General features: G+C 34.3%; 1 protein-coding gene and 1 non-coding gene across 9 annotated transcripts; both read left to right on the forward strand.

Moving 5' to 3' along the window:
• Nucleotides 1-54: 54 nt before the first annotated feature.
• On the forward strand, nt 55-15,392 carry LOC147408452 (DUF3754 family protein, putative (DUF3754)). 8 transcript variants are annotated; one of them, XM_086437475.1, is made up of 15 exons: nt 67-500; nt 1,243-1,554; nt 2,686-2,865; nt 3,137-3,272; nt 5,614-5,948; nt 6,764-6,893; nt 7,688-7,816; nt 7,935-7,979; nt 10,258-10,337; nt 12,615-12,711; nt 12,840-12,929; nt 13,035-13,088; nt 14,487-14,552; nt 14,634-14,819; nt 14,925-15,392. In XM_086437475.1, exons 1-14 carry the CDS (start codon nt 130-132, stop codon nt 14,787-14,789), a joined length of 2,181 nt encoding a protein of 726 aa, XP_086293601.1. In that variant the 5' UTR covers nt 67-129; the 3' UTR covers nt 14,790-14,819; nt 14,925-15,392. The 8 variants fall into 8 exon arrangements, 4 of the variants coding, with proteins under 4 accessions (XP_086293601.1, XP_086293602.1, XP_086293600.1 ...); XM_086437476.1 differs by having other exon boundaries at nt 14,971-15,392; XM_086437474.1 differs by having other exon boundaries at nt 68-500; nt 14,930-15,392.
• Nucleotides 15,393-17,119: 1,727 nt separating this feature from the next.
• On the forward strand, nt 17,120-17,264 carry LOC147408453 (small nucleolar RNA snoR77). The gene has a single exon (XR_015177148.1). It is a non-coding gene; the product is annotated as a small nucleolar RNA snoR77 (small nucleolar RNA).
• Nucleotides 17,265-18,624: the final 1,360 nt, after the last annotated feature.

The raw sequence follows: 18,624 nt of genomic DNA on the forward strand, positions 1-18,624 counted from the left end.
CCTAGACTCCTCCACGTGTAATATACTCTTGACCGTTGGTTGTCCCGTAATCTTCAAGACTTAAAAAATAATGAAAAATAATTCTGAAAAAATTTCTTTCATTTTTTTTTTTTTTACATTAAATTTCTGATGATCTCTTTGAAAATCCCCACTAGTCTCAACTTTTTATCATCCGGTTTGATTCACTCGTTCTCTTCCCATCGTTGTAATTATAGTTATGTGAGTCTACAAATCCCTTGTTGTTCACTCAGATGCGAAGAAATCCCTGTAGAGCCTCTGGAGTTGCAGTCGAATAAGAGCAACGATGAGCCTTCTTGGAAAAAACGAGAGAACGAAACGAAATTGAATAAAGATGAGCTTGAAGGAGATGAGATTGGGATTTCTGGAATTCAAGTCCCAAGGCAGAGATACATCTCTGTTTCCAAGACACAGCTTTTCGATGCCATACTGTCGATCTTCGATTCTCAGCAAGATATCGATGAGTTTTCCCACTTATCATCGTAAGCATCATAGTATTAAATTTTGAAATATTTCCATTTCCAGAAGCCTTGACAACAAAATTTAACTGAAAATTTTATTTTGTATGTATAATTCAGTGGAAATCACGATTTATTTGGCAAAAAATATTTTGGTGAATGGTAGATTTTGATCAAAATAATCACTTTTTAGGCATAAAAATGCAAGACTTGGCTGAAAATATTTATATGAACAGTAAATTTATTTTATTCTAAAATTTATGCAAAAATTATTCTAAAATTACTGATAAAAAAATATAAATTTCTTGTAAAAAGGAGTTGTAAATTATTCATAATGTGTTAATGTAGCACTTGTTAGTTTGTTTATTTAAGCAATTGTTTAATGTGTAATTATTATGATGTTCCTGTTCTAATTTCTATGTATAATTTTGTTGTTTTTGGTTGTTGAGCTCTCAAATGCCAACCTTATCACATTGAGAAATGCTGCTCATCTTCATTTCCATACTCCATATTATTATTATTTACTGTAGTTTGATGACCTATGAGTGTGTTTTCGTGTCAAAGTTTCAATGAGAATTTCTCAATATTTCCATCATTTCTGTGAAAATTTAATTTATTTCTACATTGATCAAAATATTTCCATTTTCAAACTGATCGAAATAACCACCAAAACCAAAATTTAATACCTAGTCCATAAGATCCACCTTCAATGGAGAGTTCGTTGATTTGGTACTTTTTTTTTTTTGTGTTTGAAATTGAATTGCAGGTGTTTGGACTCTATTCTTCACGCAGAACACAAAGGCATTTTAGAAGAGATGAGAATGGATTATTCGCTTACGTATTCTGCGGATAGCAAGGAAAGTAATAATGAGAATTTGGGGTACTCAGAAGAAGAAATTGTGGTGAATGGTAAGCATTCGATGCAGGATAGCACCATTGTTATCGAGGGCATGGAAGGAAATGAGCGAGAAAATAAAGAAGATGAAAAACCAATGCTTTTCAATTACAACATAGACTTGAGTTTTCTATTAGGTTCAGCTGATAAAAAGGACAAAAGAAATTCCCCTTCGCAGTCCAGGTTGTTGCCTTATTCCTTGAAGCCCTTTTTGTTTTTGTTATCTAAATGTAGGAAAGCTCGACAGATAGTAAACATATAAGGCGAATTTTGAATTCAATTCACATTAATGGACATTTATCTTCTTGATTTTTTGTTTCAATGAACAAATGTCTTAGTAATATAGCTTGTGTAGGTCCCTTTTTGAAACAAAGTTAAGTTGTATACTCACAATTCTCATCCTGCATATTGTCCTTTTCACATTTCCTCGCTCCGTATTCGTCTATTGGGAATCCTTGTTCTTTATGAATGAAAACAGGCTGAAAACGGCCACAAGTACTTCTTGGAAATGCGATAACAGGCCTGGCAGAAACAAAAGTTTGCACAAGATCAGGCACAATAAATCCTAAACAATTTTTTTTTTCTTTGTGTATCCTTGAGAAACATATTGAATATAACTCTACATTAAAACCAAATTATATCAAGTACAAATAGATCATCAACTTTTCCAACTACTTTACATTATTAAGTTTTCTACAGTAACTGGTGCCTGTTGGGGAAACACAACTTTCCCATAGTTTTTGGTATAACGATCATACAGACAAGAAGAGGACAAATTTTTTTTTTTGCCTAGAAGAAAAAGCAGAAGAAGAGCACAATTTTTATGTGGAAAACCCTTTAACGTGAAGGTACAAATCGTGGGGCAAAGTCCACACTGATTACGATTAACCAATTAGCTTTAATAAGAAAATATTTGAATAAATTAGTGATTTATTTGATATAGACAAAATGAATCGTTATGTGTCCGAAAATTGAGAAGTCGATGCTCAGCACAAAATTCTTCAAAAATGGACGAGCTTTCTTTTTTTATGGGTAAAAGAGAAAAAATGGAGAATCCTTGTTACACAGGTATTACTTCTACAGTATCCATTTTGCTGAGACAAGCATGTGAGACAAATTTTTGTATAAAGTCTTTGCTTTTAGTAGTTACTCAAATTTTGCCCATTGAAGCTATGTATCCTTATTCCTAGTTTACTCATTCAATTTTACTTTCTTTTACGTTGAAATTATGGAAGTTGGCTTTGTTACATTTTCTATTGTTGTATATATTCATCGTTTGTTGGATTTAACTTAATTATAGGCAACTGCTTGTAGGATAGATGTTGCAACCCGTTTCCAGCGTGCCTTCATGAAACTTCTACACAATGCACAGTTTGAAGAGCTATCAGTGAGGGATTTGCTTTTGACATCTGCATTGAACACTGATTATCTCCTTACATTGCCTATATACGTTGACTGGAACAGAGCATCAGAATCCAATGCAATAATATTCAGGTGAATACATCTTTATACACACATGTGTCTCATGATTTTCAAATAATTTCCAATAAACGAACCTCGAGGTATAATACACACACACATATGTTTGATGATATTCCTATATATTTTCGAATAAACTAATTGATCTTCTATTACGTGCAGATCTCACTTGCTGAGATTGTAATGAATTAAAAAGTTCTTTTTTCTGCTTCAGATTTATTAAGTTCTGGATATTCTTCTATCCGGACCATTTACAATTCACATATGATCATCTTTTGTCATACAGGCGAGGATATTCTACCGAGAGGCAGAATGGTTTACTAATTGTTGAAAAACTGGATTATCTTCAGTCAAAACTTCTTCAAGGGATCTTCTTCAGTCTATCAAAACCATTGGGAAAAGTTGGCATGTGGATAAATGAGGTCATTGACTTGGTTTTTGAATACGTGACTTCTCTCTTTAGACAATCTCGTAGTTTAAAATGTTTGCGAAAACTGTTTATGTTATTGCGCAGTGGATTAGAGCTTTAATCGGTTTAAAGTGTTGATCGTGGCACAATTCTGTTGTTAGAAAAGGTTTCATCTTTTCAGTATTATTCCTAAGACATTCATGATTTATACATAAACTAGAGTTCGCTCGGGCATCCTCTTTGGGGTTAAGGGGGTAAAAGCGAAAAATAATAAGGTTGGAGGGCAAATATTAAAAATCTTTGAGGTTAAAGGGGTAAATGAGGAAAGATAATAAAGTTAAGAGGGTTATTATTGAAAAAGGGGCTAAAGGAGGAAAGATAGTAAAATTGGAGGAACAACATGGAAAAGGGGTGGGGGGAAGAGGAAAGGCATTAAAGTGGTTAATGTGGACCCCACTCCGATGGGACATTTATCCCCCATAACTCTACAACGGTGGGTCCTACCGTTGTATTTTATTATATAGATAATCATGTATATCATTGCACCTTGAGGAGTAAGTTTGAAACAGAAAAGCAGCTCGGGATCAATGGCTACTCTTCTTGGTTTCTCAGTTGAGGATATAACATAAAAACAGCTTTGGGATAAGGCATAAACGCTGATGATGAGTCATTGAGAAAATAGGGAAAGGAGGTCCATTGTGTGAGGTTGCCACTAAGGGTGATATTTCAAGTAAAGCATAGCCATGACAGTTACAATCTCGTTGTATTTGGTGTCAGCCGAGAGGAGAGGAGTTTTATCGATCTTTTAACCTGGCACGTGATGGAACTAATTCTTCTCAAGAATAGATTTGCAAGGATTCAGTGCCCCATCTAAAACAACTCCTTTAGAGCCAGGTTTTTTATTTTTTATTTTATAAGACTGGATTAAAGAAAAATACAATGAAATGCAATCCCAAGGGAGCAGCAAGATGACCTACCTAGGGAAGCAAAGGTATACAAAAGATAGAAAAGTAGGTATTGGCGACTATTACAATAAGTTCTCACCTGAAAACAAAATTATGAAAGAATGACCATCTACATTCTCTGTAATATGAAGTTTTAATGTTTAAGACAAGAGCTTGTGTCTCCTATGCTTTCCACTGAATGCCCTGTTGTGATGCTATTTCCAAAGGTCCAGACATACTTCGAAGACCAACAGTAAACATCTCTAATGTAACCATCCCTAGGAAGAAAAGGCTGAAGTGTACAAACTTTGGAGAAAGTCCAATGCAGGACAATTAAGAAAAGTAACCTAAACTTCCCGAGAAATGTTGCAATAGATAAGAGGCTCCTCACTCCACCACTATCCTCCCCAAAATTAATCTCTCCCCTTTGTCTACTTTGAAGTATAGTCTTTTAGGTAATTCTGAATATACCCATTTTTAATGTCTCTCCACATGCTACAACCATAAGAAGAGCACCCCTCACCACTATCCTACCCAGTATGTCCATCCACGGTTCCTACTCCCATACTTGGCTAGGATAATCTTCCTCCAATGGTTGAAGCTTTTTCACGAAACTTCCATAACCACCTAGCCATGAGCACCAAGTTCATAGTCTTTAGTTTCCTAATTCCCAACCCTCCACTTCCCATTTTTTGGGAGGCATGTTACTTTCCTCTGCAAAAAAAATTATATGTGTGGATCCCTTCCCTACCATAGCACTATATTACAAGAAATATCTTATCAATTTAAACCCATGCCTTTTGACAATTAGTCCTTTTGGATCTCATCCTATAACTCTGTCCCCATGACTGATAACATTTGGAGCAACACATAAAATGATCTAAATGAGTCCATGGTGTTCCTTAAAGCTATGGTTTCCATTAACCATCTTCCGCATCGCCTAAGAAGCTAATCATGCGTAGTGTTCCTGTTGGAGTGCATTGATATTTCAGACTTTCCCTACATATTTTTCCTATGATTAGAACTTTATCATCTTTCACTGAGAAGGACAATGGCTGCTCTTTCTGTGCTCAAGCTGATGGGTTAAGTGTATTGCTATACTATTTCTAGTTTTATGCATAATGATTTCATGGTAGATACTTTGAATGAGTGTTGCTTGTTATAGGAAACAATATTGTCATTTGCTGGCCACACAAACTATTAGTTATTCCCCATATATAAGTGGTTGGATCAGAAACTACAGTGAATGAGTGAACCGATCCTTAGAATATTTTATTTGTGTCATTGAATTTGCTCACACATTTATGTATTTTCTTTTCTATTTAAGTAATGTGGAAATATGTATTTGCGATAATGGGGTGCTTCAATTTATTCAGGTTGACATGATTGTTTTCTATTGTTGTAGGACAGGCATTGAAACGTTCTAGTCAGACGCAAGAAGTACAAGTTTGGATTGAGAAGGTTAAGCTTTGGTTTAAAGAGCCATCTTTTTCACAGCAGTCATATTCTTATGGTGGAAGAACATTTGATGATCAAATGGTAGCTGATCAACTATCAGATAGTGATCTTCCTATTTGGCTTGCAGCACAAAGGGCTGTGGCTCGTTATGAGGGCCTTTTGTCGTCAGTTGGTCCCCGTGAGAGGCTCTTACGAAAATTGTTGACATTCATTGGACTCATTCCCTCTAAACCAGAAACATCATTTGAGCTTGATAGTGACAGTACTACTTCTGAACATTATTTAAGGTTTGTGAATATTTGAATTTTCCTTTTCCTTGTCAAAGTTGGAGGTGCACCTTTTGACTGGCTTGTTACCCTATTATTGGGTTTGTCACTATTTGTATCATTAGATAGTTCAAAATGAGAATTCAATTAAATAAGATCGTGACAACCCACCTTTGGATTCTATTCAAAGAAATCAAAACTGTAACTTTGTAATACACATGCTAGCATTATTTGACATAAATGGGGAATTAGTTTCCATGGAACGTGAAAAGATACTGAAACTGTTGGCTCTTGTTGATAAAAGAAAAGGGAAAAGATTATCTTAGTCCATATGGATATATGTCCTTGTTTAAATCCATTTTTGGGTTATGTAACTACCACTTCTCCAAAAGTAGGATGTAATCAGGGGCGGAGCTAGTAAGGAGCTTGTGGGGGCAATTGCCCCCACAGAACTTTGAGATACCCTTATATTTTCAACTAATTACATGCCTCATTTGTCCCTACTCCCTCACCTCTCTCCTCATTTGCCCCCAAACCCTCACCTCCCTCCAATTTTCGCCCCCACACCCCCTTCGATTTTTTGTTGATGACGTAGCCTCTTGACCAGGCCTTCTCATATACTAATTGGAAATGACCTAAATATCCTTTTCTTCAACTTCTAATAAAAAACCTCTGAATTTCTCCCTAAAACCATTCATCTTCAAGTTCTTCAACTAGACAACTAACCATAGTTTGCCCCCACTACAAGAAAATCCTGGCTCCTCCCCTGGATGTAATGTAGACTAAACTATATTTCGTATGAGAATTGACTGATTATTAGATAAATTGTTTTCTAGGCCAATTTTCTTACCGAGGATATCACTTGGTGATATATGGAGACCTGCTACGAGGAAACGTTGTGGAAATGATCTTTGGAAAATGTTCAAAACTGCTGTATCTATTCTTTTTTCACCGTCATTTCTCCAGGTATTACCCACCTACATTTTCCTCTTTTTTTTTCACGTTTTGTCTTTGCTTTTGGAATGATAAGGCCACATACTATACATATCACTTTGTGACATATGGTGACCTGCTATGAAGAAATGTTGTGGAAATGATCTATGGAAAATGTATGTTTTAAAAATTGCCATGATGCATATTCTGATGGATTATTATACAAATCTGAATTAACCCCCAAGGGTTGGTGAGATGGCCACAAGCACACCTCATGAAGCTAAGGTCTTGAGTTTGCATCCCCCCTTAGGGGCCACCCTCAGGGATTTATCCCCAAAATTACCTGGTGTGTGTGGGGGGAGGGACTGCACATTCCTTGAGGATTAGTTGGGTGCTCTAAGAGGCCCGGATACCTCGGTTCCAAAAAAAAAAAAAGTATAAATTACTGAATTATAATTTGAATTACGTTTTCTGATTAATAGCACAGGTGTGCATGTACATTGTCATCGAACATGAGAAAAAACATGTACAACTCTTGGATGCAGCAAAGTGATACTAAAGATGAAACATGTAGATCATATTGATTCTATTATTCTCACTACTATTCTAAATATTGAAAATTTTTAAGTACGATTTAGGTTCCTAAAACATAAGTGAATTCTGAGATTACTGATAAACTTTCGTTTATTAGTGTTTATATAGCTTCAAGTTTTAGCAGCATACAAACTCATTTCATGTGATAAAGGTTTTAGCAACAAGACTAATTTTTTTTTCTTTATTAAATTCCCTTTCGAAGCATTTCTTACTACTTTTTGTTTCTAAAATAGGAACCAGCTTTTCAAGAATTAATTTTACTTTATACTGAGGAAATGGGTCAAAGACAAACTGAAGACAAAGCTGAGATCCCTTCACTGAAGTTGAAGATCTATGAGACGATACCTATTCCAGATCTACCAGTAACTATTTCTAGCATTGTCTTGTCCAGTTCTCCTAAATTCATTTTCTTTTCTAATTTATTTCTCATTGATTTCCGTGGTTCCAGATAAATTTTCACACATGGTTCTCTTGTTGCAGGTTATTTTTCCACACAAAAAGCTCTCTTTCCGTATCCTAGACACTGTATGATTATCAATCCTGATTTCTCTTCTTTATCTTTTTGAAATATTCTATGCGTAAAATTTCACAATGAATTAGCTTTATTGAACTGTACTATCTTATACATTGAACTGTACTATGTTTTTCTCATTTTCATTGTCGAACATTGTGAGTGTTATTTTCTGTAAACTCCACTTAAATGCCTACTCCCAGGAATCCCATGCCTTTTCTATCTGGATGTCAATTCATGCATTAGATATGCTAGAATAAACTCATATATATGTGGTCTTCATTAGTCCATCTTTTCTTTTATGGTACTAACGGACCATCTTATGTCAAAGAATTCTAAATAAGTTAAATATGTTAACTATGGGTCTATAGCACATGTATGCAGCTAATAGGCGAAAGAGAGGGAGATAATAGTCATTTTAGAAGTGGAGAACATGAATTTTCTGTTGATCACCTTAGTTTTAACTCTGACTCGAAAATTTTATTATGATTGAGAAGGTTGTGCTCCCCACTACCCAGTGTTGGATCACCAGAAAACATGAACTTCGAGTTGGAGAAAAATGTTGTAGAGATGACAACTTGATGGCTTTCTATTACTATGTTATTGAATTGGGCATAAGGATCTTGCACTATTCACTATATCAAACCCTGGATGGTTCAATCAACGATTGAATCCCAAGTGAGTAAATCCTGACTGATTCATATCTTAGGAGGCTACTATAATGGATACCAAGAGCAGGAACTTAGGGACTTTTAACGAGGAGATCTACTAGGCCCAACCTAGAACAGTGGGATTGTAAGCTTGTAACACTTGAATCGAAAGGCTTCTCCAGGCTATTTGCATTACAAAGTACGGAAGCAAAGAAATACTTACAATAATGGCTATTACACAAAGTAGCATGCAAATAGATGCCCATCTCTCCAAAGCTTGAATTTTAAATTCTGTGATCTGTCTGCCTTCCTAGACCATTGAATTATACCAGAATTTAGCTGCTATAAATCAAGGGAGGTAAGAATAAAATCTGTAGTCACTACTCTAGCAGTGCCCAGTTAAGGTGAATAGTGAGTGGTGAATGTATGCGTATGTTTGACGGATACAAACAGGGAGGATCAGAATTCGGTATTTAAAAAGAACTTGATAATGTAATCTAAAATGGTTTTACATATAGGAATCTATTCCCAACTTAATATATTAAAGCATATCATCAACATCATCATCAAAGATTTATCCCAAAAATTTGGGGTCAGCTGAAAGAAACTTATTCCTTCGTTCAATTATGTTTCGAGCCACAAATTATGCGAACGTAGTGTGTTCATATCCATTTTGACAACCTCAATCCATGTTTTCTTGGGTTTTCCCAACACTACTGGCATGCATCTGGAAGGTAGAGGAATCGGGATTTCTCTAGCTTTTGAATGGAGTCCACTACTCAATGAAGGACCTCACTTCTTTTAACAAATATGGTCTCACTCCTTAAACAGAACTAGAGTTCATTCAGTAAACTAAAAGACGGAATAACAAATGAAGGATTATATATGTATTTGTAGAGATTATAGACCAAACTTCCTAATCCTACCCAAGCTCTATAGTAGAAAACAAAGAAAATTCTCTTAATAAGACTGGCAGACTAGTTTCCAAACGTGTCGTAATACAACTAAAAGTGAAATTTTCTTATTCGACTATGCTCAACTCTATTTATTTCTACATCCACGTGGTACATTTAATGTGAAAAAAAGAGTCCCCTAAGATTAGAAACTAATTAAAATGGGTTTCTTGTGGGGCTTCTTTTAGTTCCATATGACCATGGTCCATACTTGTACATCTGTAGATTACGTAGTCAAATAGTGCCTCTAGGTAATATCAAAAATGAATTTATTGGTTGAGAGAATTCTTTCAATGTTTAGAGCATATGGAAAATCACATTCACTTGTAGATAACACTTACTCTTTTTTACTTATAAGTTGTTTGCTGCATCTATAATACATGCATGCTATTGTCATATATAACTTATTGTATTGCTTATGTAAATACTTTTCTTTAAATAGATATGTATGGATACTAAGAATAGTCAATAGATCTTCTTTTAGGTGGAAGAACAATCCACTTATTTGGTGGGGGTTTAAACTTCAATGAAGTCATGATCACCTGGCCATGCCAGTTACCTCGAAATAAAACAGAATAGTAACCACAGTAATACTTGGTTACTCTATACTGTACTGGAAACAAGATGAAACCCTCCAAGAGATCTTTTCACGATTCCTTTTGACTAAATTTTGTGAATGTCTCCTGCAGGTACGTTTGGATATTGCAAGCATATTGGGGCTGTTGGCGTTCTTTGTAAATTACAAATTTGAAGACATCGTGTCATCCCCGTAAGTTTGTTCTGAATCTACTTAAACTTAATCGAATGAGTGGAGGTTTAAGTAACATTCCTCTGAATAGTGTGCTGCAAATAGGAATAGGATAACCTTTTTCTAACAGATTCTTGCTGTTATTATGTTTAACTGAAGATTTTAACTAAGTTGTCATAAGTATACTGTATGATCTCAATGGACAGGTTTTTATTGTGTTATTTTTTTATAACGCCCGTGCAGAGTATTTTATTAGATATATTGGCTGACATCAGAATCATCCTATCCTAGTCCATTCTGAATATCTTTATTAAATTTAGTGCCCTGGAGAATCATTCATCTATTGAATGCGTCTAACTTAAGTGTGGTCACCTTCAGCTAATTTACTAGATCGTATATGATTCTTTTTGTTTCTTTGTATTCTACTAGCGCTTATGTATGTAATTTCGATTTTTCGATCATTTTTCTTGAATAACAATTATTTTTAATTCAAAATGTTAACCTCTTTTCCCCTGCATAGATGGATCTGACAATTATTTTTTCAGAAGTTGCAATCCACAACCTGTGTATGGATCAACCTGGGAGCCTATAATCTTTATCCTATGGAAAACTTGCATTGGATGATATCCAAAGCTTAACTCAGACAGTCTACTTTATCCCTCTGAAGAGATGAATGTGAATTAGCACAAGTGTCAGATGCATAAAAATGCCATCTCAGCTCTAGGGTGACATCTGAGACAACTTTTTTGTACTTATTATTGAGTGATTTTTCAATGGTACATAAGATCTTAGTTTCACTGTTTTCGTCATGGGATTACACTCAGATTCTAACAAAATAGCACTTTCAAGTAATAATAAGGTGCCAACTTAGCTATGTTGGTTAGGCGTTTGGAGTGTTGATCCCACAACCTGGGATCAAGTAAGCCTCTGGTTTTTTTTTCTAAAATATTTACAAAGCCTTCAAAGATAAGCTTAGAAATTTCTTGAGGGTTTCCATCTTCATAAATATCTTAATATTTGGTTATTGATTTGACGTGAACAATTTTAAATAAACCTTCACAATTTATTTGATATATTGCACCATATGCACATAAATCATGAATACCATGTGTATCAGTGAATTATAATATATGAAGCAACAAAATGCATCACATTTTATTTAAGCTCTTGTGTTTTCTTATTTTATCCTTTTCTATTCTTTCATGAACAGTTGGTGGTATGACAAGGAATGCCCTAGCTGCAGAGGGTCTACACTTGGTTAAGCCCTTTGGTCACATCTTTTTTGCACTAGTTTGGGCTAATTAACTGCTAATATTCAATGAGCGGTCTTGGTGTGTGTTATAACATGCTGGTTAATGAGACTAGAGAGAGAATAAATGCAAACCTAGAGTTATGGAGGGTACTTGGAAACAGAGGGTTTAAATGTCAAACTAAGACTCAGTAAATTTAGTAAAGAGGGTGAATAAAATTATGCACTATTATTTAAGACAGAGGGTAAAAGATACCCCAAAAGTCATCAATCTGTTACCTAGATTTAGATAATCCATATGGTGGGGGAGCTTGATGAGGATGTTGCTCATATATTTACCGCTGGGTGATTACGTGGAATCTGCTTCTGAAGTGCTATGTGAATGACTCATACCTTCAGACTAAAGGGGAAAATTTATCAGGGAATAATGAGAATTTGGTTGGTTTTATGGACCAAAATTTTGAGTAGTTAAGGCTATTAATATAATTTGCAGTCAGAGATGAGGATGTTGAGATGGATGAGTAAAAAAGACTCGAGACATAGTTAAAAAAAGAGCACATCCAAGGGAATCTACGAGTAGCTCCAATAGGAAATGGTGGTATGAAGGAAAGTGGGTTGAGATGTCTAGGGCATGTTCAACATGGACCAGTGACCATAGCAGTGAGGAGTGCTTTGATATGCTGGTTAAAGGCTCTAAAAGATGGAGAGGAAGGTCAAAAGAATGTGGATTGAATTGGTAAGAGATCAGAAGACAAGCTCTATGAAAAGTTACAGCCCTAGATAGAAAAGAGGAGAGGAATGGGATTTCTGTACCTAACCCCCCAATAATTATGATAAGTTGTCTCTCTCTCTCTCTCTCTTAAATCGGCCAAATACAAAAAAATTCCATGATGTTTCATTGCAACAATCAACAAGTTGACATGATTTTGGGGTGTGACTTCCTCTTCTTTCTTTTCTTTTTCACTGGATATAGCAGTTATAATCAACTTTATCTTTGAAGATGCAATTCCTTGAAAATGTAATGATCACATCATACAATTCTTTTGCAGATCAGCAATTTTGCTTGATGCGATTGCAGTCAGTGCACTTATAATATATGTGTCACGTGTAGTGTTGGGTTACAAACAGACATGGGATAGGTATCAAGTGAGTAAACTACCTTCTTCTACAAAATAGTACAATTCATGGTAGTGCCTTTACATCTTTAGTTCCCATACATCAAATTTGCTGAAGACATACATTCGCAACATCTTACTAGGAAACCACTATTACAGCTTCTGGTTAACAGGACATTATACGAGAAAACCTTAGCAAGTGGCTTTGGTTCGGTTTACTTTCTTCTGGATGCTTCTGAGCAGCAGCAGGTGAGCAAATTCCAAAAGTTCTATTTGTTTTTCGATTTCATTAATATCCATGAAATTTTGGAATATTAATTTTACTTCTTTTTGTTCTAACTATATTTTCTGTAGTACAAAGAAGCAATTTTGGCATATGCTATCCTTCTTCAAGCAGAGAAAGATCAGGTGGTTCTTCTTATTCAGTATTAATTTCAAATTGAGAGACATGGAAAAAAAAATGGATATATGCTTCACTGTTACATTTTCTGATTATTTTGATAATGAATTTGCTGAAATGTGGCTGCTAAAGTTTCCTGCTGTTGTGTTTGTTTGCTACTGTTTGGGTAGAACCATAGTCACCAAAGTCTCCGACTAATTGAAAAAGTCATGATTAAATTGTGAATTTTTTCTTCACTGATTTAATTGCGTCTTTTTAATTAGACGCGACTTTTACGAACTTCATGGTTAAATCACGAACTTTGTGATTAAATCAGGAAAAATGAAAATGAAATTGATGCACTAGTAAGAGAATATGACCTTGATGAAGATGATGGTGACCATGTACCAATAAAACATAATATAATAATAATGCAAATGAGGATGATATTGAATTTGATGTTTTTGACGAGTAGAAGAATCCTAACTTGGCCTTTTGATTGTTGTCTTTTTCTATATTTTGAACAATATAAATCTTGAGTATATTGTGGACATGTGGTTGGTTACTTTTTGTGCATGGATGAAATCCATATGGGGTTTGGTAATTGATTGGTTTTTAATGATATAATATGAGAATACCATTTAGTAGGAACAATTACACAATCCTGAACCTAACTTGATTTTTTCCTGATTTTTTTTTTTTTTCCTCTTGTTGACTTACTCCCGAACTCTGACTTGGTGACTATGGGTAGAGCTACTTGTTTATTCCAGCTTCCATTTATTTAATTTTGTACAGGAATAGGTGTCAAACATATTTTGGCACGGAAGTGATAAATTAAAAAATCATAAAGGTGAAAGGATCCTAAGATTAGGATGATTTTAATAAGTTAAAGTTTAGTTTGAGTAGTAAAACTGTTTGAATAAGATGTAAGCACAACTCATTGTATTATACTGTACAATTAACTTAACAATCTTTCATATCAACATAAGAAACTTAGGCTCCTCATTTGTGCAATTAGATTATTTATGTTGAAAACATACGCTCAATTTTTTATTATCAACGACCTTATCACTGATAAAATTCTAATTCTGACATTCGGTTGGCAAGAAGCCGAGAGCTATTTTAACGGATTGAGATATTTTCTACTACTCATGAAAATCCATTGGAAGATGCCCTTTCTTGGTCATGTTTGCAGTCCTTTTTCTTTTCCTCAGAAATATAGTACATATATAATCCTAGTCAATTTTGCTGTCTGTTTTATTGTTATGCTAGCCCTGAATATGTAGAAGTGAACTTTTTCAAAGAAGTGGTTCTGATCAAACATTTCGAAATTCTCTTAGAAACATTCTAAGATGCAACTTGTGGCATATGCTTTGTTTGTTAAGTACTATTGTTACATAGATACTAAACATTTTTTGCGAATGCAGGTGACTTCTCACAAAAGTATTGGGGACATGTGTGAGAGATTCATGTACAATAAGTTCAGGGAAAAGGTATTATTAGTGGAAGCAATAATTTCTTCAATAAATCCAACTATATAAACCTACAAAATATTGAATTTGACATGTCTACAGGTTGAAATGCCAGTTGACAAGGCTATGGAAACATTAATGAGGTTGGGCCTTGTAAAAGAGGTATATGTTGATGGAATCATCAGAAAACAAGCTCTTCCATGTTCCCAGGCATATGAAGCTCTTAAACAACGTTGGGACAGCTTACTTGGCCAATAAATATGACTCTTGCCCAATTTTTAAGTACAGGTTGGTATTGATTCCTCAACTATTACATTAGGATAAGATTACCAAGCTTTCCAAGTTGGTATATTTTTCATAATCACAGTCAATATGGTGTTAAAATTCTAATAGAGCAGGTAACAAACGAAGGTTGTCTTTCTCCCTTACACCATGACAGCTCGCACTGTAAGAAGGTTGGAGTTCTCCAGAACCAGTTACATCCCTTCATCTAACATAATCTGATTCTCTCAAGCTGCAAAAGTGCCTTGCCGACGAACCGAATCCACATCCATGGCCTTTGCAATATGGAACCTATTCCAAGGAACAAAACAAAGGGATTTACTCAACAATATCTTGTAAAGCTCCTGTTAAGGATCTTGTTTTATGTCTCTCTGATGCCTGGCATAGAAGCTATGGCAAAATTTTACCATCAATGTCGTCCATAGTAAGAATTATATTTGTCAAGAGATAGCTTCACCTTGTTGACAGTCATGAAAAGTAGCAAATGTTGACAGATCATATGGATATCTTGATTGTTGGAAATTGGACTAGTAATGGAGCAGCTTTCATTAAGTCATTATACAGATTTTTTGTCTGGTCGGAAGAGTCCTCCGAATATTAGGGTCTTGGATCAATGATCAGTTTCTATATGTTGGAATACGAACAGAAGAGGATAGGCTCATTACATTAAAAAAAAGCTAAGGGAATACTCCATAAGTACATAAGTAATTGAGCGTGAGAGCCAAATGAATCGAAAGATTCATGTTTGGTTCGGGAAGAGATCATGGAAGTTTTGAAATGAATGGGAAGATAATCTACTTTCATTAAGTGATTTATTAGATAATCGAAAACAGAGAATCTTGAGTACTATTCGAAATTCAGAAGAATTACGTGGAAGAGCCATTGAACAGCTGGAAAAAGCCCGGTCCTATTTACGGAAAGTGGAAATGGAAGCAGATACGTTTCGAGTGAATGGATACCGTGAGATAGAACGAGAAAAATTGAATTTGATTAATTCAAGTTCTAAGAATTTGAGATATTTTTATAAAAAAATAAATAATCAAAGCTTCAAGGATACATTTTGTGCCATGTGTTACAAAAAAAACTAAAGTTGGTGTGGCAATAGAAGTTCTTGAAGAATTTTTTTTGCCACCACAAGTAACTAGCAACCAAATGGATGATTTCATCCATTTGATTTAAACTACTCACAACAATGAATCATCCATAAAATGTTGAGTTTAGTCTCATGTTGGATACTCATTCCCTTGTCTCTCTCCTTATAAACTCTTGGGCCTCTCCACTAATTACCTGTTGATTTTGAGTTAGACCCCTAAACTTATCATAGTATTAGAGCATACCTTCCTCTCCTCCATGTCACCTAATTCATATCTCCATGAGTTTTGGCCCAATCTGACCCACGTGTGCAGGGGTCTGTTGAGTTTAATCTCACAATCAGACACTCGTTACCTTGTCTCTTACCTTATATGCTCATGGGCCTCTCCACTCATTTTCAAGTGGTTATGAGTTGGATTAATTTATAATAAAATGCAAGAATTCGTAGGTTTCTTAGTGCAGGTCTACTTAAATATGGGTGAATCATATTTTAGGACATAGGTAAGACTAGCCTTACTTAGTAAGATTTCAAATCTTGCTAAAGATTGTTGAGCTCAGCCTTCTAGCTTCTGAAAACATGATCTGATCCCACATGGATATAGAGGATAAAATTATATGAACTTTTAAAAATAATTATATTTTAATTTTTAATTTGAGAGTTCCGTGGGAATTTAATAACCTTCCATTTTCAAAAGATCTACCCTTAAAAAAAATTGATTTTTTTTTTAATCTTAAGTTTTTCCATGAAATCTTAGAAGGCTGTAGTGTTTGGATTTTGGTTATCCATTTGAGCTCAACGACACTTAGATTGAAATCTTAAGTGAATATAAGGAAAATGTTTCTCTTTCTAAACCTCAAACTTTGAAACAGCGTTTATAGACTCCAAAAGAACGGCTGAGATGGAGGATACTCCTAGATATTCTCATTATAAACTACCCGCACGTTTGACGCCATCTTCTTAGGGTTGATGGGTATTTTGGTCATTGAATAACAAAAGATTAGGGTTACCGTAATGCTGAAACCTTATAAATATGATAGTAACAAAGGGTAGAAAGAACGATATCCACAGCCTCCTCTGACTTTCTTTCTACATAGCGTTATGGTTTTTTTTCTTTCAGATCTTATGTGTTAGATGTAAAATGGTAGAAGGTTTATTTCGCTTGGATTTTCTTTTTGTATATTTTAAAATAAACAATAAAAACGAGTAGAGAATCAGGCAGCCCCCTTGCGAATAAAGTGAAATGGTAGGGGAGGTGTTGCTCTGCTCGGAAATCAATTGTTCTTTTGCTCTTCAGATTTGCTGAGGTGGATTTTTTTAAATCCATTTTCTGAAGCTGGTCTAGTAAGCCTAAGCACATTTATTTCTTTCTCCAATGTATTCTGGTTGAAAAAAAAAAGGATTTTTGGTAAGATAGAGAATAAAAGGATTTTTGTTAAGAGGTTGAAGGCGTTTAGGTTTTTTTTTTTTTTGGTTAGTTTCTAAGAATTTTTTTTTTTTTTTTTTTATCACTTTTACGTTAAAAAATTATGATTGTTTAATAAAGTTTTATCCATCTTAACTATTGGGAGAGAAAGATGTCTTCTATTAGGGTTTTGTTCTCTATACTTTTTCTATCGTTTTGGGAAAAAAAAATAATCTTTGCATGGAATTCTGAATTTTAATGGTGTTCTGAAAATAAAATCCATCTTTCAAAAATAAATGGAAGGATTAGAATATGTCCTATTAATAGCTATAGTTTTAATTTTTTTTTTAAATCTCTACATTTTCATTATTTCTATAAAAATTGTGATAATTTTTATATGAATCAAAATATTTTAATTTTCAGGCTAATCAAAACAGACATCATTTTTCCCCTTAAAATCATTTGTAAATGCTACATTTTCTAAAAAAATTCGTTAGAATGTAAATTAGTTCCTTTGCCACAACTTTGTATAATTGGAAAAGTATCTCAAATAATTGGTAAATGGTTCCAAGTTCCAACCCATGAATATTAAAAATACAAAAATACTGTTTATCAAAAAATTTATTTAAATTACAAAATATATTATCTACATATCACAATAACATGCATGTTACTTTACAAAAATATCTTCATATATATTAAGTTGAGAAATTTTGAAATTAAAAATTACCTCTGTAATAGCAAATAATTATATTTACCTCTGTAATTGCAAATAATTACAAATTTTTGGATAAGCAAGTAAATATTCAAGTGGGCCTTCTAACAATGAAGTGGAAGGTCCACGGAATTGAGGAAGAACCAATTTAAGAGGAATACTTTACAATTATGCCCTTTAAATTAAAAATCACAGTATCTGATTCAATAATCAAGTTTTCGTACAGATCTTTCAAGATAAATTGTTTTCGGATCGTATCTACTGGACAGGACTTGTGAAGAACCTTCCAAACAAAACTAATGCTTCATTTTTAAGGAACTATAGAAATTGTCAAATAATATTCCATAGGTGCCCATCGATTTAATTTAATAGAGAGAAGAAAGCTAATTAGATGGAGAGACATCCCAAATCAAATCAGTCTATCCTTAACGACAAAAGAAAGTAGAAATGAAATCCACAATATCTTTCTCAAACAGAAGATATAAAGCCTCCTTATTCTAAAGAACCATCTTTTCGTACATCCTTAATAATAAATAAAGGAATGCTTACATGGGCAAATCAATCCACTAATGTGCTTCATCCAACTCTTTATTGATTTCCA

Source organism: Akebia trifoliata, chromosome 3, assembly GCF_017979445.1.
Source record: "Akebia trifoliata isolate Shusen 1 chromosome 3, ASM1797944v1, whole genome shotgun sequence".
Taxonomy (NCBI): Eukaryota; Viridiplantae; Streptophyta; class Magnoliopsida; order Ranunculales; family Lardizabalaceae; genus Akebia; species Akebia trifoliata.

Coding starts and splice junctions, on each gene's coding strand:
- LOC147408452 (XM_086437475.1), top strand. CDS start 130: ATGATCTCTTTGAAAATCCCCACTAGTCTCAACTTTTTATCATCCGGT. Junction 2,866..3,136: donor TCCAATGCAATAATATTCAG/GTGAATACATCT, acceptor TTTGTCATACAG/GCGAGGATATTCTACCGAGA. Junction 3,273..5,613: donor TTGGCATGTGGATAAATGAG/GTCATTGACTTG, acceptor GTTGTAGGACAG/GCATTGAAACGTTCTAGTCA.